Below are 21,835 nucleotides of genomic sequence, written 5' to 3' on the forward strand. Positions count from 1 at the left end.
AAAATCAAATGTCCGAGACCGCCTTCTGCCGCACGAATCCCAGCGACCGGTTAGGAGTTATTCTTCTCCAGGTCCTGTTGACGAAACAATGTCGTCCCACCTTCCTTGCCTTTCACAAACTCCTTAAAACCCACCTCTGCCGTCAGGCCTGGGGAAATTGATTCCCCCTGGACTGTTCTGTTTTATGTATGGTTTATATGAGATGTATGGGGTTTTTTATATATTAAGGGTTTTTAATTGTTTTAACTATTGGATTTGTACTGTTTTTATTGTTGTGAGCCACCCCGAGTCTTCGGAGAGGGGCGGCATACAAATCTAAGAAATAATAAATAATAATAACTTTCTGATACAGGTAGCCCTAGACTTACAACCACAATTGAGCCCCCAAATCCCTGCCGCACAAATCCCAGCGACCAGTTAGGTCCCACAGAATGGGCCTTCTCCGGATCCCGTCAACTAAACAATGTTACTTGGCGGGACCCAGGGGAAGAGCCTTCTCTGGGGCGGCTCCGGCCCTCTGGAACCAACTCCCCCCAGAGATTAGAATAGCCCCCACCCTCCTCGCCTTTCGTAAGCTCCTTAAAACCCACCTCTGCCATCAGGCATGGGGGGACTCAGATATTCTTTCCCCCTAGGCTGCTACAATTTATGCATGGTATGTTTGTAGTATGATTGGTTTTATAATAAGGGTTTTTAGTTGTTTTAGTATTGGATTGTCGCATGTTGTTTTTACCACTATTGTTAGCCGCCCCAAGTCTACGGAGAGGGGCGGCATACAAATCAAATCAAATCAAATCAAATGAAATGAAATGAAATGAAATGAAATGAAATCAAATCAAATCAAATCAAATCAAATCAAATCAAATAAAATAAAATAATAAAATAAATTTCTGTTGTTAAGAATTGTGAAATGAATTTTTACATCCTTTCTTGCCTTCGTTAAGTCAATCCCTGCAAGGTTGTTAAGTAAACCTGGCTTCCCCATTACCTTTCCTAGTCAGAAGGTTGCAAATTTTAGTATGAAAAATGGGCACGACACTTTTTTTTCAGCACCATTATAATTTTGAACGGTCACTAAACAATCTGTTGTAAAACAAGAACGGCCTCTTGTAGAGACAGAGACAAGGTTTCTTGAGCAAAGCTTGTCCGAGTTAGGAAGAAATTTCTCGGATCTGAGCTGCCCCCGTGTTCAGAAACTCTGACTCTCTCAGATTTGCCTTTATTTCTTATAACGAATTCCTTGTGTATACAAGTACAAAAAGTTAACTTGACTAACTTAGTAACAACGCTAAATGATTAATGTATAACATATAGTATACAGACAGATCATGTCAAAGTGTGATTGCTAACTAAACAGAACAGTGTCTAATTAACTTTTTACCTTAGACAAACAGAGTTTTAATTAACTTAGATAAACAGGAGTTGAGTAAATAATCTTTTCATTAAGCTGAGTAAATAAGTAGGCTGCGTAGTCAATATCAACCAGACAGGCATTCCACATTGTTGGCAAATACAGTGGAACCCCGACTTACGAGACTAATTGGTTCCGGAAGGAGGCTCGTAAGTCGGAACGCTCGTATGACGAAACATTGTTTCCCATAGGAAACAATGTAAAGTCAATTAATCCGTGCAACAACAAAAAAAAATGCTGCCGCCGAACGCAGAAGTTAGCCCCGAGACCCCCAGGCCGGCTGCGACGTTTTAAAACACCCGCGCCGCTTCGCAGCTGTCTCCTGAAGCCGAACGCGGAAGTTAGCGTTCGGCTTCAGGAGACAGCTGCGAAGTGGCGCGCGTGTTTTAAAAGGTTGCAGCCGGCCTGGGGGGCTTGCCAGCACCCCCCCGAGCCCCCCAGGCCAGCTGCAACCTTTTAAAACACGCGTGCCGCTTCGCAGCTGTCTCCTGAAGCCGAACGCTAACTTCTGCGTTCGGCTTCAGGAGACAGCTGCGAAGCGGCGCGCGGGATACGAGCGCCAAGGAGCTGTCTCCTGAAGCCGAACGCGGAAGTTAGCGTTCGGCTTCAGGAGACAGCTCCTTGGCGCTCGTATCCCGAATGTGAGCTCGGGAGGCGAACAAAAATGTCGCTCCCCTCCCAGCTCTTATCTCGAGTAGCTCGTAAGTAGAGCTGCTCGTATGTCGAGGTTCCACTGTATTGATAATCAACCTACAACCTTTAATTGTTTTCCTTAAGCTGAAAAAGGCTACCAAAATCCCAGCCACGCCCACTCCAGCCACGCCCACCCTAGCCACCCCCACCCTAGCCACCCCCACCCCAGCCATGCCTGCCCCAGCCACGCCCGCCCCAGCGACCAGCTCCCCAATCTCCTGAGGTCAAACACAACCCTTATACGGCTTTGCACACCAGGACAACTAGACACAAGGATAGTTTTTCCTCCTCCTGCCATCACTCTGCTTAACAACCACCAGTAGTTCCCACGACACTGTTAAACTATTTACTATTTAGATTAGATTAGATTAGATTTTTTGGATTTATATGCCGCCCCTCTCCGTAGACTCAGGGTGGCTCACAACAATGGTAAAAAACAATACATAGTAACAAATCTAATATTTAGCAATCTAAATTACAGTTTTAGGTTAAAAAATCCAAAAGAAACCCCAATATATAAAAAACAAGCACACAGTCGAATCATACACAGAAACTACATGGGGAAGGGGAGATGTTTCAATTCCACCGTGCCTGACGGCAGAGGTGGGTTTTAAGGAGTTTCCGAAAGGCAAGGAGGGTGGGGGCAATCCTAATCTCTGGGGGGAGCTGGTTCCAGAGGGTCGGAGCCACCACAAAGAAGGCTCTTCCCCTGGGTCCCGCCAAATGACATTGTTTAGTCGACAGGACCCGAAGAAGGCCAACTCTGTGGGACCTAATCGGTCGCTGGGATTAGACAAACAGAGGAGTTTTAATTAACTTAGATAAACAGGAGTTGAGTAAATAATCTTTTCATTAAGCTGAGTAAATAAGTAGGCTTTGTAGTCAATATCAACCACAGGCATTCCACATTATTGGCAAATACTGTATTGATAACCTACAACCTTTAATTGTTTTCCTTAAGATGAAAAAGGCTACCAAAATCCCAACAACGCCCACCCCAGCAACACCCGCCCCAGCCACGCCCACTCCAGCCACGCCCATCCCAGCCACAACCTCCCCAACCTCCTGAGGTCAAACACAACCCACTATAAGGCTTTGCACACCAGAACAATTAGACACAAGGATAGTTTTTCCTCCTCCTGCCCATCACTCTGCTTAACAACTACCGGTAGTTCCCACAACACTGTTAAACTATTTACTAAGACTGTACAGTATTGCTATTCTTCGTCTCGTCTTTCCTATTACCTATCTTCTTACAGCATGTTAGCAATAGCCCATTGATTGATTCATTGATTCATTGATTCATTCATTCATTCATTCATTCATTCATTCATTCATTCATTCATTCATTGTTAGAGTTGAAAGGGACCATAAAGGCCATCGAGTTCAACCCCCTGCCCAAGCAGGAACCCTATAGTACACCAGTCAAGTAGCAGTTCAATCTTTTCTTAAAAATGTCCAGAGTGTTGGAGTTCACAATGTCCGCTGGTAGGTTGTTCCATTGGTTGATCGCTCTGACCGTCAGGAAGTTCCTCCTTATCTCCATGTTGAATCTCTCCCTGGCTTTTTAACAGAGCCAGCCTATTTCCCCCACAATCCGGGTCCTCATTTTACCCACCTCGGAAGGATGGAAGGCTGAGTCAACCTTGAGCCGGTGATGAGATTAATGATGAAAGTATTTATGATGACTATGGTTTATTTATCACTTCTACCTTTCATCTTTTTTATATTTTATGTTTAGTATGCATGTGTTGTTTGGTATTTAAATACGATAGGGTTTTATATGCTTCTTTTTTAATATTAGATTTGTTTCGCTATAATATTGTTTTTTATTATTGTTGTGAGCCGCCCCGAGTCTTCGGAGAGGGGCGGCATACAAATCTAATAAATTATTATTAATTATTATTATTATTATTATGTGCACTGAGAGCATATGCACCGAAGACAAACTCTTTGTGTGTCCAATCACACTTGGCCAATAAAGAATTCTATTCTATTCTATTCCCATGTTGGCAAACCTTTTCAGCACTGGATATCAAAACGTTTTCCTTCCTTCTTTCCTTCCTTCTTCCTTTCTTTCTCAGTCTTTCTTTCTTTCTTTCCTATGTTCCCTCTCAGTCTTTCTTTCTTATTTTACTTCCTTCTTTCATTTCTTCCTTCCCTCTCAGTTTTTCTTTTTTTCTTTTCTATTCCTTTCTTCCTTCCCTCTCTGTCTGTTTGTCTGTCTGTCTTTCTTTCTTTCTCCTTCTTTCCTTTCCCTCTTTCCTTTCTTTTTTCTTTCTTTCCTTCCTCCCTTCCCCTCTTCCTTTCTTTCTTTCTTTCATTCCTTCCTTTGTTCCCTCTCAGTCTTTCTTTCTTTCCCTCCTTCCTTCCTTCCTTCCCCCTTAGTTTTTTTCTTTCTTTTTTTCTTCCTTTCTCCCTTCCCCTTCCATCTTTCTTTCCTTCTTTCCTACCTTCAACCTCTTCCTTCCTTCCTTCCTTCCTTCCTTCCTTCCTTCCTTCCCTCCCTCCCTCCCTCCTTCCTTCCTTCCTTCTTTTGGGGAGTGTGCATGTCCACATGTGCCAGAAAGCAGAATGACAGCTGCCCAGTGTGCATACAGTTTCCGGTGTGCACATGTGCAAGCGGCCACCTGGTCTTCCGATTTGGATGCTTGGGCAAACGGACTCCTTATTTATGACGGTCGCAGTGTCCTGGTGGTCACATGACACCCTCTGGCGACCTTCTGATGCCCCAAAGCCAATCAGAGGGGGGGAATACCTGTTCATTCACCTGTGTCGATTCTGTGGCCACAGAAAGGTCGTAAAACGAGGCAAAAGTCCCTTAACAAATGTCTCACTTTGCAACAGAAATGCCGGGCTCCGTGGCGGTCGTAAGTCGAGGACTACCCGCGAATGAAGCCACCGTCTCGGACGAACCCTGCCCCGGAGGGACCATAAAAGTGCCACGCGCAGCTAAGGGCACGAAAAACGATCCCAAACTCCCATTGACAAGGCAGGAAGCCTCCCACCTGGGGAAACGTTGGAGACTGTTTAGAGCCTGCAATTAAAATGCTACCGAGCGGCAAAAAAAAAGGGAGGAATTTCCTTCAAATTCCTCTGCAATTTAATTGCACTTTGTCCCCGGAGGGGGGTGGTAAAAATAACCCTTCTAGCAATACACATGTTTACTGGCACAGAGACGGTCAGGCTGGCGCTGGATGAAGAGCCAGGAATGCCAGTTTATGGATTTATTAGATTTAATAGATGTATTAGATTTAATAATTTAATTTATTTGATTTCTATGCCGCCCAATCCCAATGGGACTCAGGGCACTTGCAACAATAAATAGCACATACAATAAACAAGTGAAATAATTAGTAATAACAACATTAAAACCCATAATAAACCACAATGAATTATCCCATCGAATCCACATACATATAGAACGGTTGCAATCGGACGTGATAAAATGGCCAATTTATTATATTTATTAGATGTATTAGTTTGGTCAAAGGGGGGGGAGCTCTTTGGGAAAGGAATTTTGAACACAAATAGTCGTTGAATTCCGAAATTTCCTGACAGTTAGAACAATTGGAACAGCTTCCCTCCAGAAGTTGTGAATGTTCCAACAGTGAAAGTTTTAAAGATGTTCGATAACCATTTGTCTGAAGTGGTGTAGAAACATAGAAACATAGAAGTCTGACGGCAGAGAAAGACCTCATGGTCCATCTAGTCTGCCCTTATACTATTTCCTGTATTTTTATCTTAGCATGGATATATGTTTATCCCAGGCATGTTTAAATTCAGTTACTGTGGATTTACCAACCACGTCTGCTGGAAGTTTGTTCCAAGGATCTACTACTCTTTCAATAAAATAATATTTTCTCATGTTGCTTTTGATCTTTCCCTCAACTAACTTCAGATTGTGTCCCCTTGTTCTTGTGTTCACTTTCCTATTAAAAACACTTCCCTCCTGGACCTTATTTAACCCTTTAATATATTTAAATGTTTCGATCATGTCCCCCCTTTTCCTTCTGTCCTCCAGACTATACAGATGGAGTTCATTAAGTCTTTCCTGATACATTTTATGCTTAAGACCTTCCACCATTCTTGTAGCCCGTCTTTGGACCCGTTCAATTTTGTCAATATCTTTTTGTAGGTGAGGTCTCCAGAACTGAACACAGTATTCCAAATGTGGTCTCACCAGCGCTCTATATAAGGGGATCACAATCTCCCTCTTCCTGCTTGTTATACCTCTAGCTATGCAGCCAAGCATCCTACTTGCTTTTCCTACTGCCCGACCACACTGCTCATCCATTTTGAGACTGTCAGAAATCACTACCCCTAAATCCTTCTCTTCTGAAGTTTTTGCTAACACAGAACTGCAGTTTCCATTGCTTTGACCATTTATCTAGTAAAGCTAAATCATTTGCCATATTACAGACCCCTCCAGGTTTTTCTGCCTAAGCAAGGGGTTGGACTAGAAGACCTCCAAGGTCCCTTCTAACTCGTTGTTGTTGTTGTTACAATTATTATTTACTTACTTACTTACTTACTCACTCACTCACTCACTCACTCACTCACTCACTCACTCACTCACTCACTCACTTACTTATTTATTAGATATGGCTCCTTGTGCCATAGGCTCGCCATCACGGGTATAGGGTCTGTTGCTTGAGCAAGGGGGTTGGACTAGAGTCCCAGGGGTAGGCAAAGTTGGCTCTTTTATGACCTGTGGACTTCAACTCCCAGAATTCCTGAGTTAACATGATTGTCTCAGGAATTCTGGGAGTTGACGTCCACAAGTCATAGAAAAGCCAACCTGGCCTACCCCTGGACTAGACCACCTCCAAGGTCCCTTCCAATCCTGTTACAGTGGTACCTGTACCTACAACCACCTCTACTTACGAACTTTTCTAGATAAGAACCGGGTGTTCAAATTTTTTTTGCCTCTTCTCAAGAATCATTTTCTACTTACAAACCGGAGCCTCCGAAACTGTAACCGGAAAAGGCAGGGAGAAGCTTCCGTGGGGCCTCTCTAGGAATCTCCTGGGAGGAAACAGCGCCGGAAAAGGCAGGGAGAAGCCTCCGTGGGGCCTCTCTAGGAATCTCCTGGGAGGAAACAGGGCCGGAAAAGGCAGGGAGAAACCCCTGTGGGGCCTCTCTAGGAATCTCCTGGGAGGAAACAGGGCCAGAAAAGGCAGGGAGAAACCTCTGTGGGGCCTCTCTAGGAATCTCCTGGGAGGAAACAGGGCCGTAAAAGGCAGGGAGAAGCCTCCGTGGGGCCTCTCTAGGAATCTCCTGGGAGGAAACAGAGCCGGAAAAGGCAGGGAGAAGCCTCCGTGGGGCCTCTCTAGGAATCTCCTGGGAGGAAACAGAGCCGGAAAAGGCAGGGAGAAGCCTCCGTGGGGCCTCTCTAGGAATCTCCTGGGAGGAAACAGGGCTGGAAAAGGCAGGGAGGAGCCTCCGTGGGGCCTCTCTAGGAATCTCCTGGGAGGAAACAGGGCTGGAAAAGGCAGGGAGGAGCCTCCGTGGGGCCTCTCTAGGAATCACATGCATTATTTGCTTTTACGTTGATTCCTATGGGAAAAATTGCTCCTTCTTACAAACTTTTCTACTTAAGAACCTGGTCATGTAACGAATTAAGTTCGTAAGTAGAGGTACCACTGTATTCCGATCCTTGGGGTCATGCCATGTTCTGATAGCATAGCATACAAGCAATGCCCAGGATTGCCTTCCACGGTTTGATAAATGTCGCATTGTTTATTTAACGAACTCCTCTGCCAAGGGTTGCCCAAGTAAAGAGAAGCGTATTTTTGATCATTTATCAAGGATAGGGCAGCTTACACTTGCCAAAAGATTTTTTTAGATTATTAATTGAGTTGGAAGGGACTGTGTAGGTCATCTAGTCCAACCCCCACCCCGCCCCGCTCAAGCAGGAGTCCCTACACCAGTGAGAGCAAACCTTTTTTTGGCTCATGTGCCAAAAGGGGTGTGGATGTGCCCACACCCCTTCCCTCCCCCCAAAAAAACATGTACATACACACATACCGCTGCCCCCTGCGCATGCTTTCTGAAGCCTGGTAGATGAAGGAAATGCCAAAACATGCAAACCGGAAGTTTGGAAAAAACACTTCCGGTTTGCCGTTGTGCTGTTTTTTGCCCTCCGGAGGGTTTGAAGAATCTTCGTGAAGTGCAAAAAAACCACAATGGGCAAACCGAAAGTTTGGGAAATGCACTTCCTGTTTGCCCGTTGTGCTGTTTTTTTGCATTCTGAGGCTTCAGGAAGCTTCCCTGAACCTTCCGGAGTGCAAAAAACAGCACAATGGCAAACCGGAAGTACGTTTTTTCCAAACTTCCGGTTTGTCCATTGGGTGATATTTTTGCCTCCGGAGTTTCAGGGAAGAGTTCCCTGAAGCATCCGGAGGATGAAATGGCCTTTTCCAGGGCCGAAAATCAGCTGGCCAGCACAAGCATGCATGCTTCAGCTGAAACATTTATCTATCTATCTATCTATCTATCTATCTATCTATCTATCTATCTATCTATCTATCTATCCATCCATCCATCCATCCATCCATCCATCCATCCATCCATCCATCTATCTATTTAATGGATTTGTATGCCGCCCCTCTCCATGGACTCGGGGCGGCTAACAACATTGATAAAAACAATATGTAGCAAACCAATAATAATACAGCTAAAAAACCCTTATTATAAAAACCAGCCATACATACTGACATACCATGCATAAAATTGTAGAGGCCTAGGGGGAAAGAGTATCTCAATTCCCCAATGCCTGGCGGCAGAGGTGGGTTTTAAGCAGCTTACGAAAGGCGAGGAGGGTGGGGGAAATTCTGATCTCTGGGGGGAGTTGATTCCAGAGGGCCGGGGCCGCCACAGAGAAGGCTCTTCCCCTGGGTCCCGCCAAATGACATTGTTTAGTTGACGGGACCCGGAGAAGGCCCACTCTGTGGGACCTAATCGGTCGCTGGGATTCTTGCGGGCAGAAGGCGGTCCTGGAGATAATCTGGTCCGGTGCCATGAAGGGCTTTATAGGTCATAACCAACACTTTGAATTGTGACCGGAAACTGATCGGCAACCAATGCAGACTGCGGAGTGTTGGTGTGATACGGGCATTTTTGGGAAAGCCCATGACTGCTCTCGCAGCTGCATTCTGCACGATCTGAAGTTTCCGAACACTTTTCAAAGGAAGCCCCATGTAGAGAGCATTACAGTAGTCGAGCCTCGAGGTGATGAGGGCATGAGTGACTGTGAGCAGTGAGTCCCGATCCAGATAGGACCGCAACTGGTGCACCAGGCGAACCTGGGCAAACGTCCCCCTCCCCACAGCTGAAAGATGTTTCTCTAATGTGAGCTGTGGATCGAGGAGGACGCCCAAGTTGTGGACCCTCTCTGAAACATGGCAAAGTCTTGCGTGCCCTCCGATATGGCTCCACGTGCCAACTGTGGCACGCATTGCCATAGGTTCACCATCATGGCCCTACACCAGTGATGGCAAACCTTTTTGTCCTCGGGTGCCGAAAATGCGTGCAGGCGGACTATTTTGCATGCACGAGTGCCGAAATCCATAATTCAATGCCTGGGGAGGGCGAAAACAGCTTCCTCCAGCCCTCAGAGGCCCTCTGGAGGCCAGAAACGGCCTGTTTCCCAAATTCTGGTGGGCCCAGTAGGCTTGTGTTTTGCTCTCCCCAGGCTCCAAAGGTTTCCCTCGAGCTGGGAGAGGGTAAAAACACCTTCAGCTGTCTCCCGGTAGCTCTCTGGAAGCCAAAAATGCCCTCCCAGAGCCTCTGTGCGAACCAAAAATCACCTGGCCGGTACAAACAGACACTCTGGAATTGAGCTAGGGCAACAGCTTGTGTGCCAGCAGACGTGGTTCTGCGTGTCACCTATGGCACTTGTGCCATAGTTTTGCCATCACTACCCTACACCATTTTGGACCAATGGCAGTCCAATTTCCCTTTGAAAGTCTCAAGTGTTGGAGCTCCGCCGGCAAGCGTTGGGTGAAATTAACAAGTACACTCCCCTCCCTCAAATATTGGTGCACTTCGGGAAAGCAAGTAGGATGCTTGGCTGCATAGCTAGAGGTCTAACAAGCAGAAAGAGGGAGATTATGATCCTGCTATATAGAGCGCTGGTGAGACCACATTTGGAATACTGTGTTCAGTTCTGGAGACCTCACCTACAAAAAGATATTGACAAAATTGAACGGGTCCAAAGACGGGCTACAAGAATGGTGGAAGGTCTTAAGCATCAAACTTATCAGGAAAGACTTAATGAACTCAATCTGTAGAGTCTGGAGGACAGAAGGAAAAGGGGGGACATGATTGAAACATTTAAATATGTTAAAGGGTTAAATAAGGTCCAGGAGGGAAGTGTTTTTAATAGGAAAGTGGACACAAGAACAAGGGGACACAATCTGAAGTTAGTTGGGGGAAAGATCAAAAGCAACATGAGAAAATATTATTTTACTGAAAGAGTCGTAGATCCTTGGAACAAACTTCCAGCAGACGTGGTAGATAAATCCACAGTAACTGAATGTAAACATGCCTGGGATAAACATAGATCCATCCTAAGATAAAATACAGAAAATAGTATAAGGGCAGACTAGATGGACCATGAGGTCTTTTTCTGCCATCAGACTTCTATGTTTCTATGTTTCGACTCCCAGAATTGTCCCAGGCAAAGATAAGACACCAGGTGGGAATTATAGCACAGAACCTCTGCAAAGCAAATCACCCGTCGTTAATCAAGCCAGAATCCCCAAATGGATGTCTTTTTGCCGAAAATCTGTCCCAAATTCCTGCCGCGTCACCCCGGGACGCTGCAACCATTTGTCGATGCCTCTTGTCAAATGCACCCAAAATTACAATTGCCGGAGCACAGTTAGTGGTGGGTTGCTCCCGATTCGGCCCGGTTCTGTGAACTGGTAGCGCCACCAGCGGGCTGCTTCTGCGCATTCACAGAAACATTACGTGGACGCGCAAGTGTGCATGCAAACCAGTAGTAAAGGGTTTCAGAACCCACTACTGACCGCAGTAATTGTGCGACAGTCATACAGGAAAGTCATAAGACACTTTTTCAAAGCCATCGTAAATCTGAATCAAGATTAAAGGAACGGTCCTAAGTTCAGGACTTTACCTAAAGTAAAGTTATCTTCGGTCTTTTCAAAAGGAAAAGTGCCAAGAAAAAGGGGCAGATTTTGTGATCCGTGGGTGGAAAACACCAGAGGGGGCATGAAGCCAGATTTTTCCGCAAACAAGTTTAGATGTGTGCAGAAAATCCATTTGTTCCAAACAGGGGTGGAACTCTGCTCCCCCCCCAACACACCGCCCCCAAAATGGCCTTGAGAAGTCACGGTCACACTCATATTTTGGATCACGATGTAGATAAAACTTGGGACTGGTGTCCAGGTCTTTTGGCTCAAGATATACAGTTAACTTGACTGTAAAAAATATGACTTTAGCAATCGAGTTGTCGAAGCGTGGAACTCATTACCGGACTCAGTAGTGTCAACCCCTAACCCCCAACATTTCTCCCTTAGACTCTCCACGATTGACCTCCCTTAGACTCTCCACGATTGACGATTGACCCCGAGTTTGCGGAGAGGGGCGGCATATAAATCCAATAAACCTAAACCTAAACCTCTCCAGGTTCCTAAGAGGCCAGTAAGGGGCGTACATAAGTGTGCCTTTCGTCCCCTGTCCAATTATCTCCCCTTTATCTCATATATCATATATCTTTTCTTCCTTTCATATATCTTCTCCTCTATTTTTATATCTTTTCTTTATATATAATACTTCATGTCTATTCTCTTCAATACGTATCGTGTATTGGATAAAATAAATAAATAAAATAAAATAAATAAAATCTCTCTTGAAGGCGCCTTTCGTACTCCACGCATCCCTATTTCTCAAGAGCCCCGCCCCAAAAGTCCCGAGCGTATGAGACAAGGTCTTACCCATCGTAAGGAATGAGACCACCCATTGTAGCACTGAAATGATCTGCAGTTGCTTCTCCATTTTTGACTTGGACAGCCAAGACAGATCCTGAAGGGCCGACAAGATGCTGGAACCGGTCCCTAAAAGGAGAAAAAGAAGAGAATTGAGTGATTTCCAAAGGCTTCCCCAAGTGATCCCCCCCAGAGGCTTTGAATTTGACTCTCCACATTCCCTACTGACTGACTAATTAATTAAGGGAATAAATGATTCAGAGCATTACAATACTTGGAATCTATGGTATAATTGCATGGAGAATAGAAATATGGTAAAGTGATACAAGTGTTCGGAAAGTTCAGATCGTGCAGAATGCAGCTGCGAGAGCAATCATGGGCTTTCCCAAGTATGCCCATGTTTCACCAATACTCCTCAGTCTGCACTGGTTGCCGATCAGTTTCCGGTCACAATTCAAAGTGTTGGTTATGACCTATAAAGCCCTTCATGGCATCAGGCCAGATTATCTCCGGGACCGCCTTCTGCTGCACGAATCCCAGTGACCAGTTAGGTCCCACAGAGTTGGCCTTCTCCGGGTCCCGTCGAGTAAACAATGTCATTCGGCGGGGCCCAGCGGAAGAGCCTTCTCTGTGGCGGCCCCGACCCTTTGGAACCAACTCCCCCCAGAGATCAGAATTTCCCCCACCCTCCTCGCCTTTCGTAAACTTCTCAAAAGCCACCTCTGCCGTCAGGCATGGGGGAATTGAAATATCTTCCCCAGGCCTACATAATTTATGTATGATGTGTTGTGTGGATGTTTTTTAAATTATGGGTTTTTAACTTCGTATTATTAGATTTGTATTGTACATTGTTTCTATCGCTGCTGTGAGCCGCCCCGAGTCTACGGAGAGAGGCGGCATACAAATTTAATAGATAGATAGATAGATAGATAGATAGATAGATAGATAGATAGATAGATAGATAGATAGATAGATAGATAGATAGATAGAAAGATAGATAGATAGATAGATAGATAGATAGATAGATAGATAGATAGAAAGATAGATAGATAGATAGATAGATAGATAGATAGATAGATAGATAGAAAGAAAGATAGATAGATAGATAGATAGATAGATAGATAGATAGATAGATAGATAGATAGATAGATAGATAGATAGATAGATAGATATGTAATGGCATACAAAAACAGATAAATAATGCAATGAACAATTTGCAAAGGTAAATATAAATGGATTGATATAGAAATTTAAATATATTAAAATGCAAAAATGGAAATACTATAAGGAACATGATGAAATGGGTAAGATCTGTAAAAAAAGTAAGCTATTGGGGTGTATACACCTTCTTTTACTTATTACTTTGTAAAACTCAGTAGAGAAAACTTTAAAATTAAAAATAAAACATTTGAGGGCCCCTGTTCTAGTATTCAACTGGGGCATAATATGAGTCAATATATAATATATGAGTCCAATATATAAATCACGTGACCATGGGGCTGCTACTTTTTCATTCCAAAGTATGAAAAATGGTCATAAGTCACGTTTCTCAGCGCTGTTGTAATTTTGAACAGTCCCTAAACGAACTGTTGTTAAGTCGAGGACTACTCTATAGGGTTTCCTGCTTAGGCAGTGGGGCTGGACTATAGGACTCTGTTATGCTATAAACCAGTGTTTCCCAACCTTGGCCACTTGAAGATATTTGGACTTCAACTCCCAGAATTCCCCAGCCAGCAAATGCTGGCTGGGGAATTCTGGGAGTTGAAGTCCAGATATCTTCAAGTGGCCAAGGTTGGGAAACACTGCTATAAACAGCAATGTTAAAAGCAGAGCAGAGCTAAAATGGACACCTTTTCAGCCATGCTCAGATGCAAATGGGAAAAAACTCCAGGTGAGGTTAATTGAACAGCCCAGAAGCAGGTGAACAAGAGAGGAAGTAGATTACAGAAGATCCAACCAAGTGTTGACAGTGTTTCCTTAGAGGAAAAGTCAATCTGCCCGGCTCATAAAGAAAGGGTGGTTTGCAAGTAGATTTTTCACCATCCGCAAATCTCCCAAAGTTATCCATTGACCAATCCGGAAATGTCAAACAAACCGAAGGCCGTTATCTTACTTCTGGGCTCAGCATGTAAGCATTGCCTAACGATTGGGACTTGGGCCACGGAAGTATGAAATATGAATTGGATTCCAACCTGCCATTGTATGCCACACAACCTTCCAATATGTAGAGGAAGGAGAAAGAGAGGTTGCTATTGGCAACCAGGAGGCCAAGTGATTTCCTGAGGGTCATCTCTTAGTGGCCCACAAGAGATGCTCAGTCTCTAGGAGGAGTTGGTTCCAAAGGACTGGAGCTGGCACAGAGAAAGCCCTTACCCTAGGCCCCGCCAGGTGACATTGCTTGGCTAACATAGCTAGAGATATAACAAGCAGGAAGAAGGAGATTGCTAACATGCTGTTATTCCCTTTGTTAAAAGGGCACTCACTATAAATAAATGTGTTTTTTAATTATTATTACTAATAATAATAATAATAGTAATAGTAATAATAATAATAATAATAATAATAATAATAATAATTTATTGGATTTGTATACCGCCCCTCTCCACAGACTCGGGGCCGCTAACAACAACAATAAACACAACATGCACAATCCGATAATAAAAACAACTAAAAACCCCTATTATAAAACCAAACATACACACAAACATACCATGCATAACTTGTAATGGCCTAGGGGGAAGAGCTATCTCAACTCCCCCATGCCTGGCGGTATAAAATATATTATTATTACTATTATTATTATTATTATTATTATTATTATTATTATTATTATTACTATTGTTGTTGTTGTTGTTGTTATTATTATTATTATTATTATTATTGTGATCCCGCTGTACAGAGCACTAGTGAGACCACATTTGGAATACAGTGATCCCCCGAGTTTCACGATCTCGATCTTTGCGAAACGCTATGACGTCACTCCCTTCCTTTCTCATCTTTCTTTCTCTCTCTCTTTCTTTCTCTTGCTTCTTCCTCTCTCACACTCTCTTCCTCCCTCTCTCATCTCTTTCTTTCCTTCTCTCTCTTTCTCTATCTCTCCCCCTCTTGCTCTCGAGCGGCAAGCGAGCAGCCGGGCGGGCGGGTGAACGGGCAAGCGAGCAGCCGGGCGGGCGGGTGAACGGGCAAGCGGAGCGGCCGGGCGGGCGGGCGAACAGGCAAGCGGAGCGGCCGGGCGAACGGGCAAGCGGAAAGCAATCTTGGGGTTTCCCCTTTGCCTGGGCGGCGAGAAGACCCAGGGAAGGTTCCTTCGGCCGCCCAACAGCTGATCTGCTCCGCAGCGCGGCAGCAGCGAGGAGCCGAAGATGGGGTTTCCCCGTTGCCTGGGCAACGGGGAAACCCCATCTTCGGCTCCTCGCTGCTGCCGCGCTGCGGAGCAGATCAGCTGTTGGGCGGCCGAAGGAACCTTCCCTGGGTCTTCCCCGCCGCCCACACGCAAACTCCACCATCTGCGCATGTGCGGCCATGAAAAAAAGGGCACGCATGCGCAGATGGTGTTTTTACTTCCGCACCGCTATATCGCGAAAAATCGAGTTTCGCGAGGGGTCTTGGAACGGAACCCTCGCGAAACCCGAGGGATCACTGTACTGTGTTCAGTTCTGGAGACTTCACCTATAAAAAGACATTGACAAAATAGAACGGGTCCAAAGACGGGCTACAAAAAGGGTGGAAGGTCTTAAGCATAAAACTTATCAGGAAAGACTTCATGAACTCAATCTGTAGAGTCTGGAGGACAGAAGGGAAAGGGAGGACAGGATCGAAACATTTAAATATGTTAAAGGATTAAATAAGATTCATGAGGGAAGTGTTTTTAGTAGGAAAGTGAACCCAAGAACAAGGGGACACAATCTGAAGTTAGTTGGGGGAAAGATCAGAAGCCACGTGAGAAAATATTATTTGACTGAAAGAGTAGTAGATGCTTGGAATTAACTTCCAGCAGATGTGGTTGGTAAATCCAGTCACTGAATTGAAACATGCCTGGGATAAACATAGATCCATCCTAAGACAAAATACAGGAAATAGTATAAGGGCAGACTAGATGGACCAGGAGGTCTTCTTCTGCCGTCAATCTTCTATGTTTCTATGACAAGACCTGGAGAAGGCCAACTCTGTGGGATCTGACCGTCTACTGGGATATATGATCTCCAGCAGCTTCTGAAACAATTCACTTATGTAGGGATTCCTGGGGTGATGTTTTTTACTTCTATTTCTCCTTGTATTTCAGTCGTGCAAGGGCAGCGTTGGGTTTAATCACCCGTGCATTCTTGATCTGCATGAATCATCCGCCGAGGAAAGTTGGCTTGGAAACTGGCAATGTCGAAAAATGATCTTTGCAAAAACCTGCTGCTGTTTTGTTTTGTTTTTTTACCCCCTTCATGGGGCTGAGATACGACAGCAGGTTGGTTGGTCAATGATGAGGGCTAATTGTGCTGCCATGGCAATGACTGAAATCAGAGATCACAACACAACTAGGGTTTCTCTCCATACAGAATAACAGAGTTGGAAGGGACCTTGAAGGTCTTCTAGTAGTCCCACCCATTACTCAAACACTATACCTATAGAAACATCGAAGACTGACGGCAGAAAAAGACCTCATGGTCCATTTAGTCTGCCCTTATATTATTTCCTGTATTTTATCTTAGGGTGGATATATGTTTATCCCAGGCATGTTTAATTTCAGTTACTGTGGATTTACCAACCATGTTGGCTGGGAGTTTGTTCCAAGCATCTACTACTCTTTCAGTCAAATAATATTTTCTCACGTTGCTTCTGAGCTTTCCCCCAAAAAACTGCTATTGCTAACATTTATTTATTTATTTATTGGATTGGTATGCCGCCCCTCTCCGCAGACTCGGGGAGGCTAACAACAACAATAAAACAGTACTGTATACTGTATAACAAAATCCAATACTTAAAATAGTTAAAAGCCCATTATATAAAAACCAATCATACATACAGACATACCATGCATAAAATTGTAAAGGCCTAGAGGGAAAGTATATCTCAGTCCCCCCCGTGCCTGGCGACAGAGGTGGGTTTTAAGCAACTTTCGAAAGGCAAGGAGGGTGGGGGCAATTCTAATCTCTGGGGGGAGTTAGTTCCAGAGGGCCGGGGCCGCCACAGAGAAGGCTCTTCCTCTGAGTCCCGCCAAGCGACATTGTTTGGTTGACGGGACCCGGAGAAGACCCACTCTGTGGGACCTAACTGGTCGCTGGGATTCGTGCAGCAGAAGACGGTCCCTGAGGTAATCTGGTCCGGTGCCATGAAGGGCTTTATAGGTCATAACCAACACTTTGAATTGTGACTGGAAACTGATCGGCAACCAATGCAGATTGCGGAGTGTTGATGTTACATGGGCAATTTTGGGAAAGCCCATGACTGCTCTCGCAGCTGCATTCTGCACGATCTGAAGTTGCACGATCTGAAGAATGAATGAATGAATGAATGAATAAGTAGGTAGGTAGGTAGGTAGGTAGATAGATAGATAGATAGATAGATAGATAGATAGATAGATAGATAGATAGATAGATAGATAGATAGATAGATAGATAGATAGATAGATAGATAGATAGATAAATTGGTTTTGGCTGTAAAAATTCCTAACAAATGCAATCACTTTATGTAATCTCCATTTCCTTATTGTTAGCCAGGGGGGGTGTTTTGCTTTCCCTCTTGACCCCCGTATGCAGGTGGGGGTTGCCGCTACTGGCGCTACCGGTGCGCTGCATGCGCAGCTTTCTGTCTCCAGCGCGCCTGCCGCGTCCCAGCAACATGTTGCTTCTGTGCATGCACAAAAAGCAAAAACTTGTGAGGGGACGCACGCATGACATTTCGGCAATTTGTTTGCTTTTGCACATGTGCAGAAGCCAAAAATTGCTGAAATCTCTCACATGCATGTGTCCCCTTGTGAGATTTTTGCTTCTTGTGCATGCGCAGAAGCAAAATCTCGCTGGGACGCGTGCACACACACACACCAGAAATGCAAAGCTGCTCACACACCTCAATTATTTCTACCGGTATCGGCAGGAATACGATACTGCCCCTATGCTCTGGCCCCTATAAACTCCAATATCTGCAAAACTCTCTTTATTTTATTTTTTGGGCAAACATCCAAGCAGCTGATGAAATCTAATCTCAATCGAGGTACCTCAGTATTTATTTATCATGAAAAACACTCCGGTGGCACAAAGCCACGAGTTTGGACTCTCTGCACAACCTTGGGTGAAGCGAAGCCAAATTAAGCAATCCGGAATAAAGTACAATTTCTTCTAATGAGTTATCGGCTGGGTGTCCCCTTCTGTCCTGCGATTGAAGTCTGCAGTGTTTGTTATTGGAACTCCTTGGAACTACGGTGTTTTCCTAGAAAATAAGACCCTTTTTTTGAACCCAAGAATAAGCGCTTGGCCTTATTCCCATGCACTCAAAGGCCTGATTGGGCTTATTATCAGGGGAGGTCTTATTTTGGGGGGAAATAGGAGAGAGAGAGAGAGAGAGAGAGAGAGAGGGAGGGAGGGAGGGGAGAGAGGGAGATTCCCTGAAAATAAGACCCTGTCTTATATTTTTTTTGAATCCTAAATGTTCTGTCGGGCTCTCTGGTAGAATCCTCCCAAAAATTCACAGGTACAAATTTCAGACACACACACGTTTGAAAATTCAAAACAATGTTCTTTATAATGAAAATTCACTTAAACCAAGACCTCTTTTGGTATAGCAAAGCGCACTTGTCTCCAAACAAACTGGTAATTTGTACAAGTCCCTTATCAGTTCTGAGATACTTAGCTTGCAGCTGTGAGGCAATTCACAGTCCTTCTTCTTTCACAAAGTGAAACACACTTTGCTCTGGTTTAGTTTCAAAGCAGGGAAAAATCAGCACACAAAAAGTCAAAGTCAGTAAAGCAGTCACGAAACACAACGATCAGATAATCCTCCACAATGGCCAAACCCACAGGCTGCTCTTTATAGCAGCCTCACTAATGACCACAGCCCCACCCAACCACAGGTGGCCTCATTTTCTTTGATAATAATCTCTCAGTTGTTGTTGCCTATGCATCGCTCTCCGCATGCGTGGCTGTATCATTAACTCTTGTTCCGAATCCAAGGAGGAGCTAGATAATTGATCTCCTTCTGAGCTGTCTGCCACACTCTCCTCCTCCCTGTCACTCATGTCTTCTTGGTCAGAGGAGCCTTCATCATCAGATTCCACCGGGGGGGGGGGGGGCAAAACAGGCCTGCAGAATTTGGATGTCTCCCCCACATCCACAGTCCTTGGGGGAGGAGCTGGGCCAGAGCTAACCACAACACCTAAAATAAGCACTTGGCCTTATTGCCATGCACTCAAAAGCCCCATTGGGCTTATTATCAGAGATGTCTTATTTTGAGGGGAAACAGAAGAGAGAAAGAGAGAGGGAAGGAGGGAGGGAGGGAGATTCCCTGAAAATAAGACCCTGTCTTATATTTTTTTGAAACCTGAAATAAGCACTTGGCCTTATTGCCATGCACTCAAAAGCCCCATTGGGTTTATGATGAGGGGAGGTCTTATTTTTGGGGGGGAACAGGGTACCAAGATGGATTTCATTCACACAGAACACTTGGAGCAAAATTTGTCCTTTCTCCGGATTCATACATCCTGAACCATAAACTAAGAAAAACTACGTAAAGTAAAATTTGCACAGGACAACTAAACCACACACACACACACACAAATTAAACAACCTAGGATTAGCGAGGGGGGGGTTGTTTGGTTGTTTTGGCCTCAAAAGTCCCTTCCTACCCGACGGTTCTAATTTCCTCATTTGGGTACACTAAAAAAAAAAAAATCACAACTCGGGGCCTACCAGAAGTCCTGATGCTTCAGTGAGGCCTGTACCTCACTGAAGCCTCCAGTTTAGTGAGGCACAGGCATCACTGAACCGGAAGCTTCCGGTTGGGCCGCTAGCCATTTCCTGAAACCTGAGGAGAGCAAAAATGGCCGAAAATAAGGCTGAAAATCAGCTGGCCAGGGAACACATGTGCTGGAGCTGATATGGGGCAACGCCTCACCTGCCTTCAGATATGGCTTTGCATGCCACCTGTGGCACACATGCCATAGGTTCATCATCACTGGTAAATATGTCATATATAAATATATCATAATATATAGGGTTCTTAGCTGTAGTTTTTTAATGTATTGGATTCGTTTTGTACGCTTTGTTTCTATAATTCTGTGAGCCACCCGGAGTTTTCGGAGAAGGGCAGCATACAAATCTTAGAAATAATAATAATAAATAAATAAATAAATAAATAATGTCCAGTCAACGAAGCAGTGGAAGTGATGTGCCGGTGCCTGGAGGCTGTTGGGGCCTGGATGGGGGTCAACAGACTCAAACTCAACCCAGACAAGACGGAGTGGCTGTGGGTCTTGCCTCCCAAGGACAATTCTATCTGTCCGTCCATCACCCTGGGGGGGGGAATTATTGACCCCCTCACAGAGGGTCCGCAACTTGGGCGTCCTCCTCAATCCACAGCTAACATTAGAGAACCATCTTTCAGCTGTGGCGAGCGGGGCGTTTGCCCAGGTTCGCCTGGTGCACCAGTTGAGGCCCTAACTGGATCGGGAGTCACTGCTCACAGTCACTCATGCCCTCATCACCTCGAGATTCGACTGCTGTAACACTCTCTACATGGGGCTACCTTTGAAAAGTGTTCGGAAACTTCAGATTGTGCAGAATGCAGCTGCGAGAGCTATCATGGGCTTTCCCAAAAATGCCCATGTAACACCAACACTCCGCAGTCTGCATTGGTTGCCAATCAGTTTCCAGTCACAATTCAAAGTGTTGGTCATCACCTATAAAGCCCTTCATGGCACCGGACCAGGGTATCTACGAGACCGCCTTCTGCCGCACGAATCCCAGCGACCGGTTAGGTCCCATAGAGTGGGCCTTCTCCGGGTCCCGTCAACTAAACAATGTCGCTTGGCGGGGCCCAGGGGAAAAGCCTTCTCTGTGGCGGCCCCGGCCCTCTGGAATCAACTCCACCAGAGATTAGAATTGCCCCCACCCTCCTTGCCTTTCGTAAGCTCCTTAAAACTCACCTCTGCCGTCAGGCATGGGGGAATTGAGACATTCTTTCCCCCTAGGCCTTTACAATTTATGCATGGTATGTTTGTTTGTATGGATGTTTAGTTTTATAATAAGGGTTTTTTAGTTGTTTTTAGTATTGGATTTACATGATGTTTTTTATTACTGTTGTTAGCCGCCCCGAATCTATGGAGAGGGGCGGCATACAAATCCAATAAATAAATAAATAATAAATAAATAAATAATAATAATAATAAATAAATAAATAAATGTCATATAAATATCATATTGTGAGCCACCCCTAGTCTTCGGAGAGGGGCAGCATACAAATCTAATAAATTGAATTGAATTGAATATACATATATATGATAGCAATCTTCAAATATCTCAGGGGCTACCACAAAGAAGAGGGACTCAAACTATTCTCCAAAGCTCTTGAAGGAAGGACAAGAAGCAATAGATGGAGTCCTTCGGGCATATAAATATAATTAATAAATAAATAATCATAAATAGATGGAAACTAATCAGGGAGAGATGAAACCTAGACCTAAGAAGAAATATTGTGACAGTTAGAACAATAAACTAGTGGAACAGCTTGCCACCAGAAGTTTTTGAACACTGGAAGTTTTTAAGAAGGTGTTGGATAACCATCTGTCTGAAGTGGT

The 21,835-nt window shown here is 44.7% G+C and overlaps 1 protein-coding gene across 1 annotated transcript in view; it reads right to left on the minus strand.

Annotated features, from left to right (window-relative positions):
- Positions 1-21,835, minus strand: part of LOC139167088 (diacylglycerol O-acyltransferase 2-like) — a 41,147-nt gene that overhangs the window by 12,636 nt on the left and 6,676 nt on the right. Inside the window, exon 2 of the mRNA XM_070751517.1 lies at positions 12,067-12,186. Coding sequence (XP_070607618.1) covers positions 12,067-12,186 — 120 coding nt within the window. The remainder of the gene's footprint in view (positions 1-12,066; positions 12,187-21,835) is intronic.

Source organism: Erythrolamprus reginae, chromosome 4 (genome assembly GCF_031021105.1).
Source record: "Erythrolamprus reginae isolate rEryReg1 chromosome 4, rEryReg1.hap1, whole genome shotgun sequence".
NCBI classification, from domain to species: domain Eukaryota; kingdom Metazoa; phylum Chordata; class Lepidosauria; order Squamata; family Dipsadidae; genus Erythrolamprus; species Erythrolamprus reginae.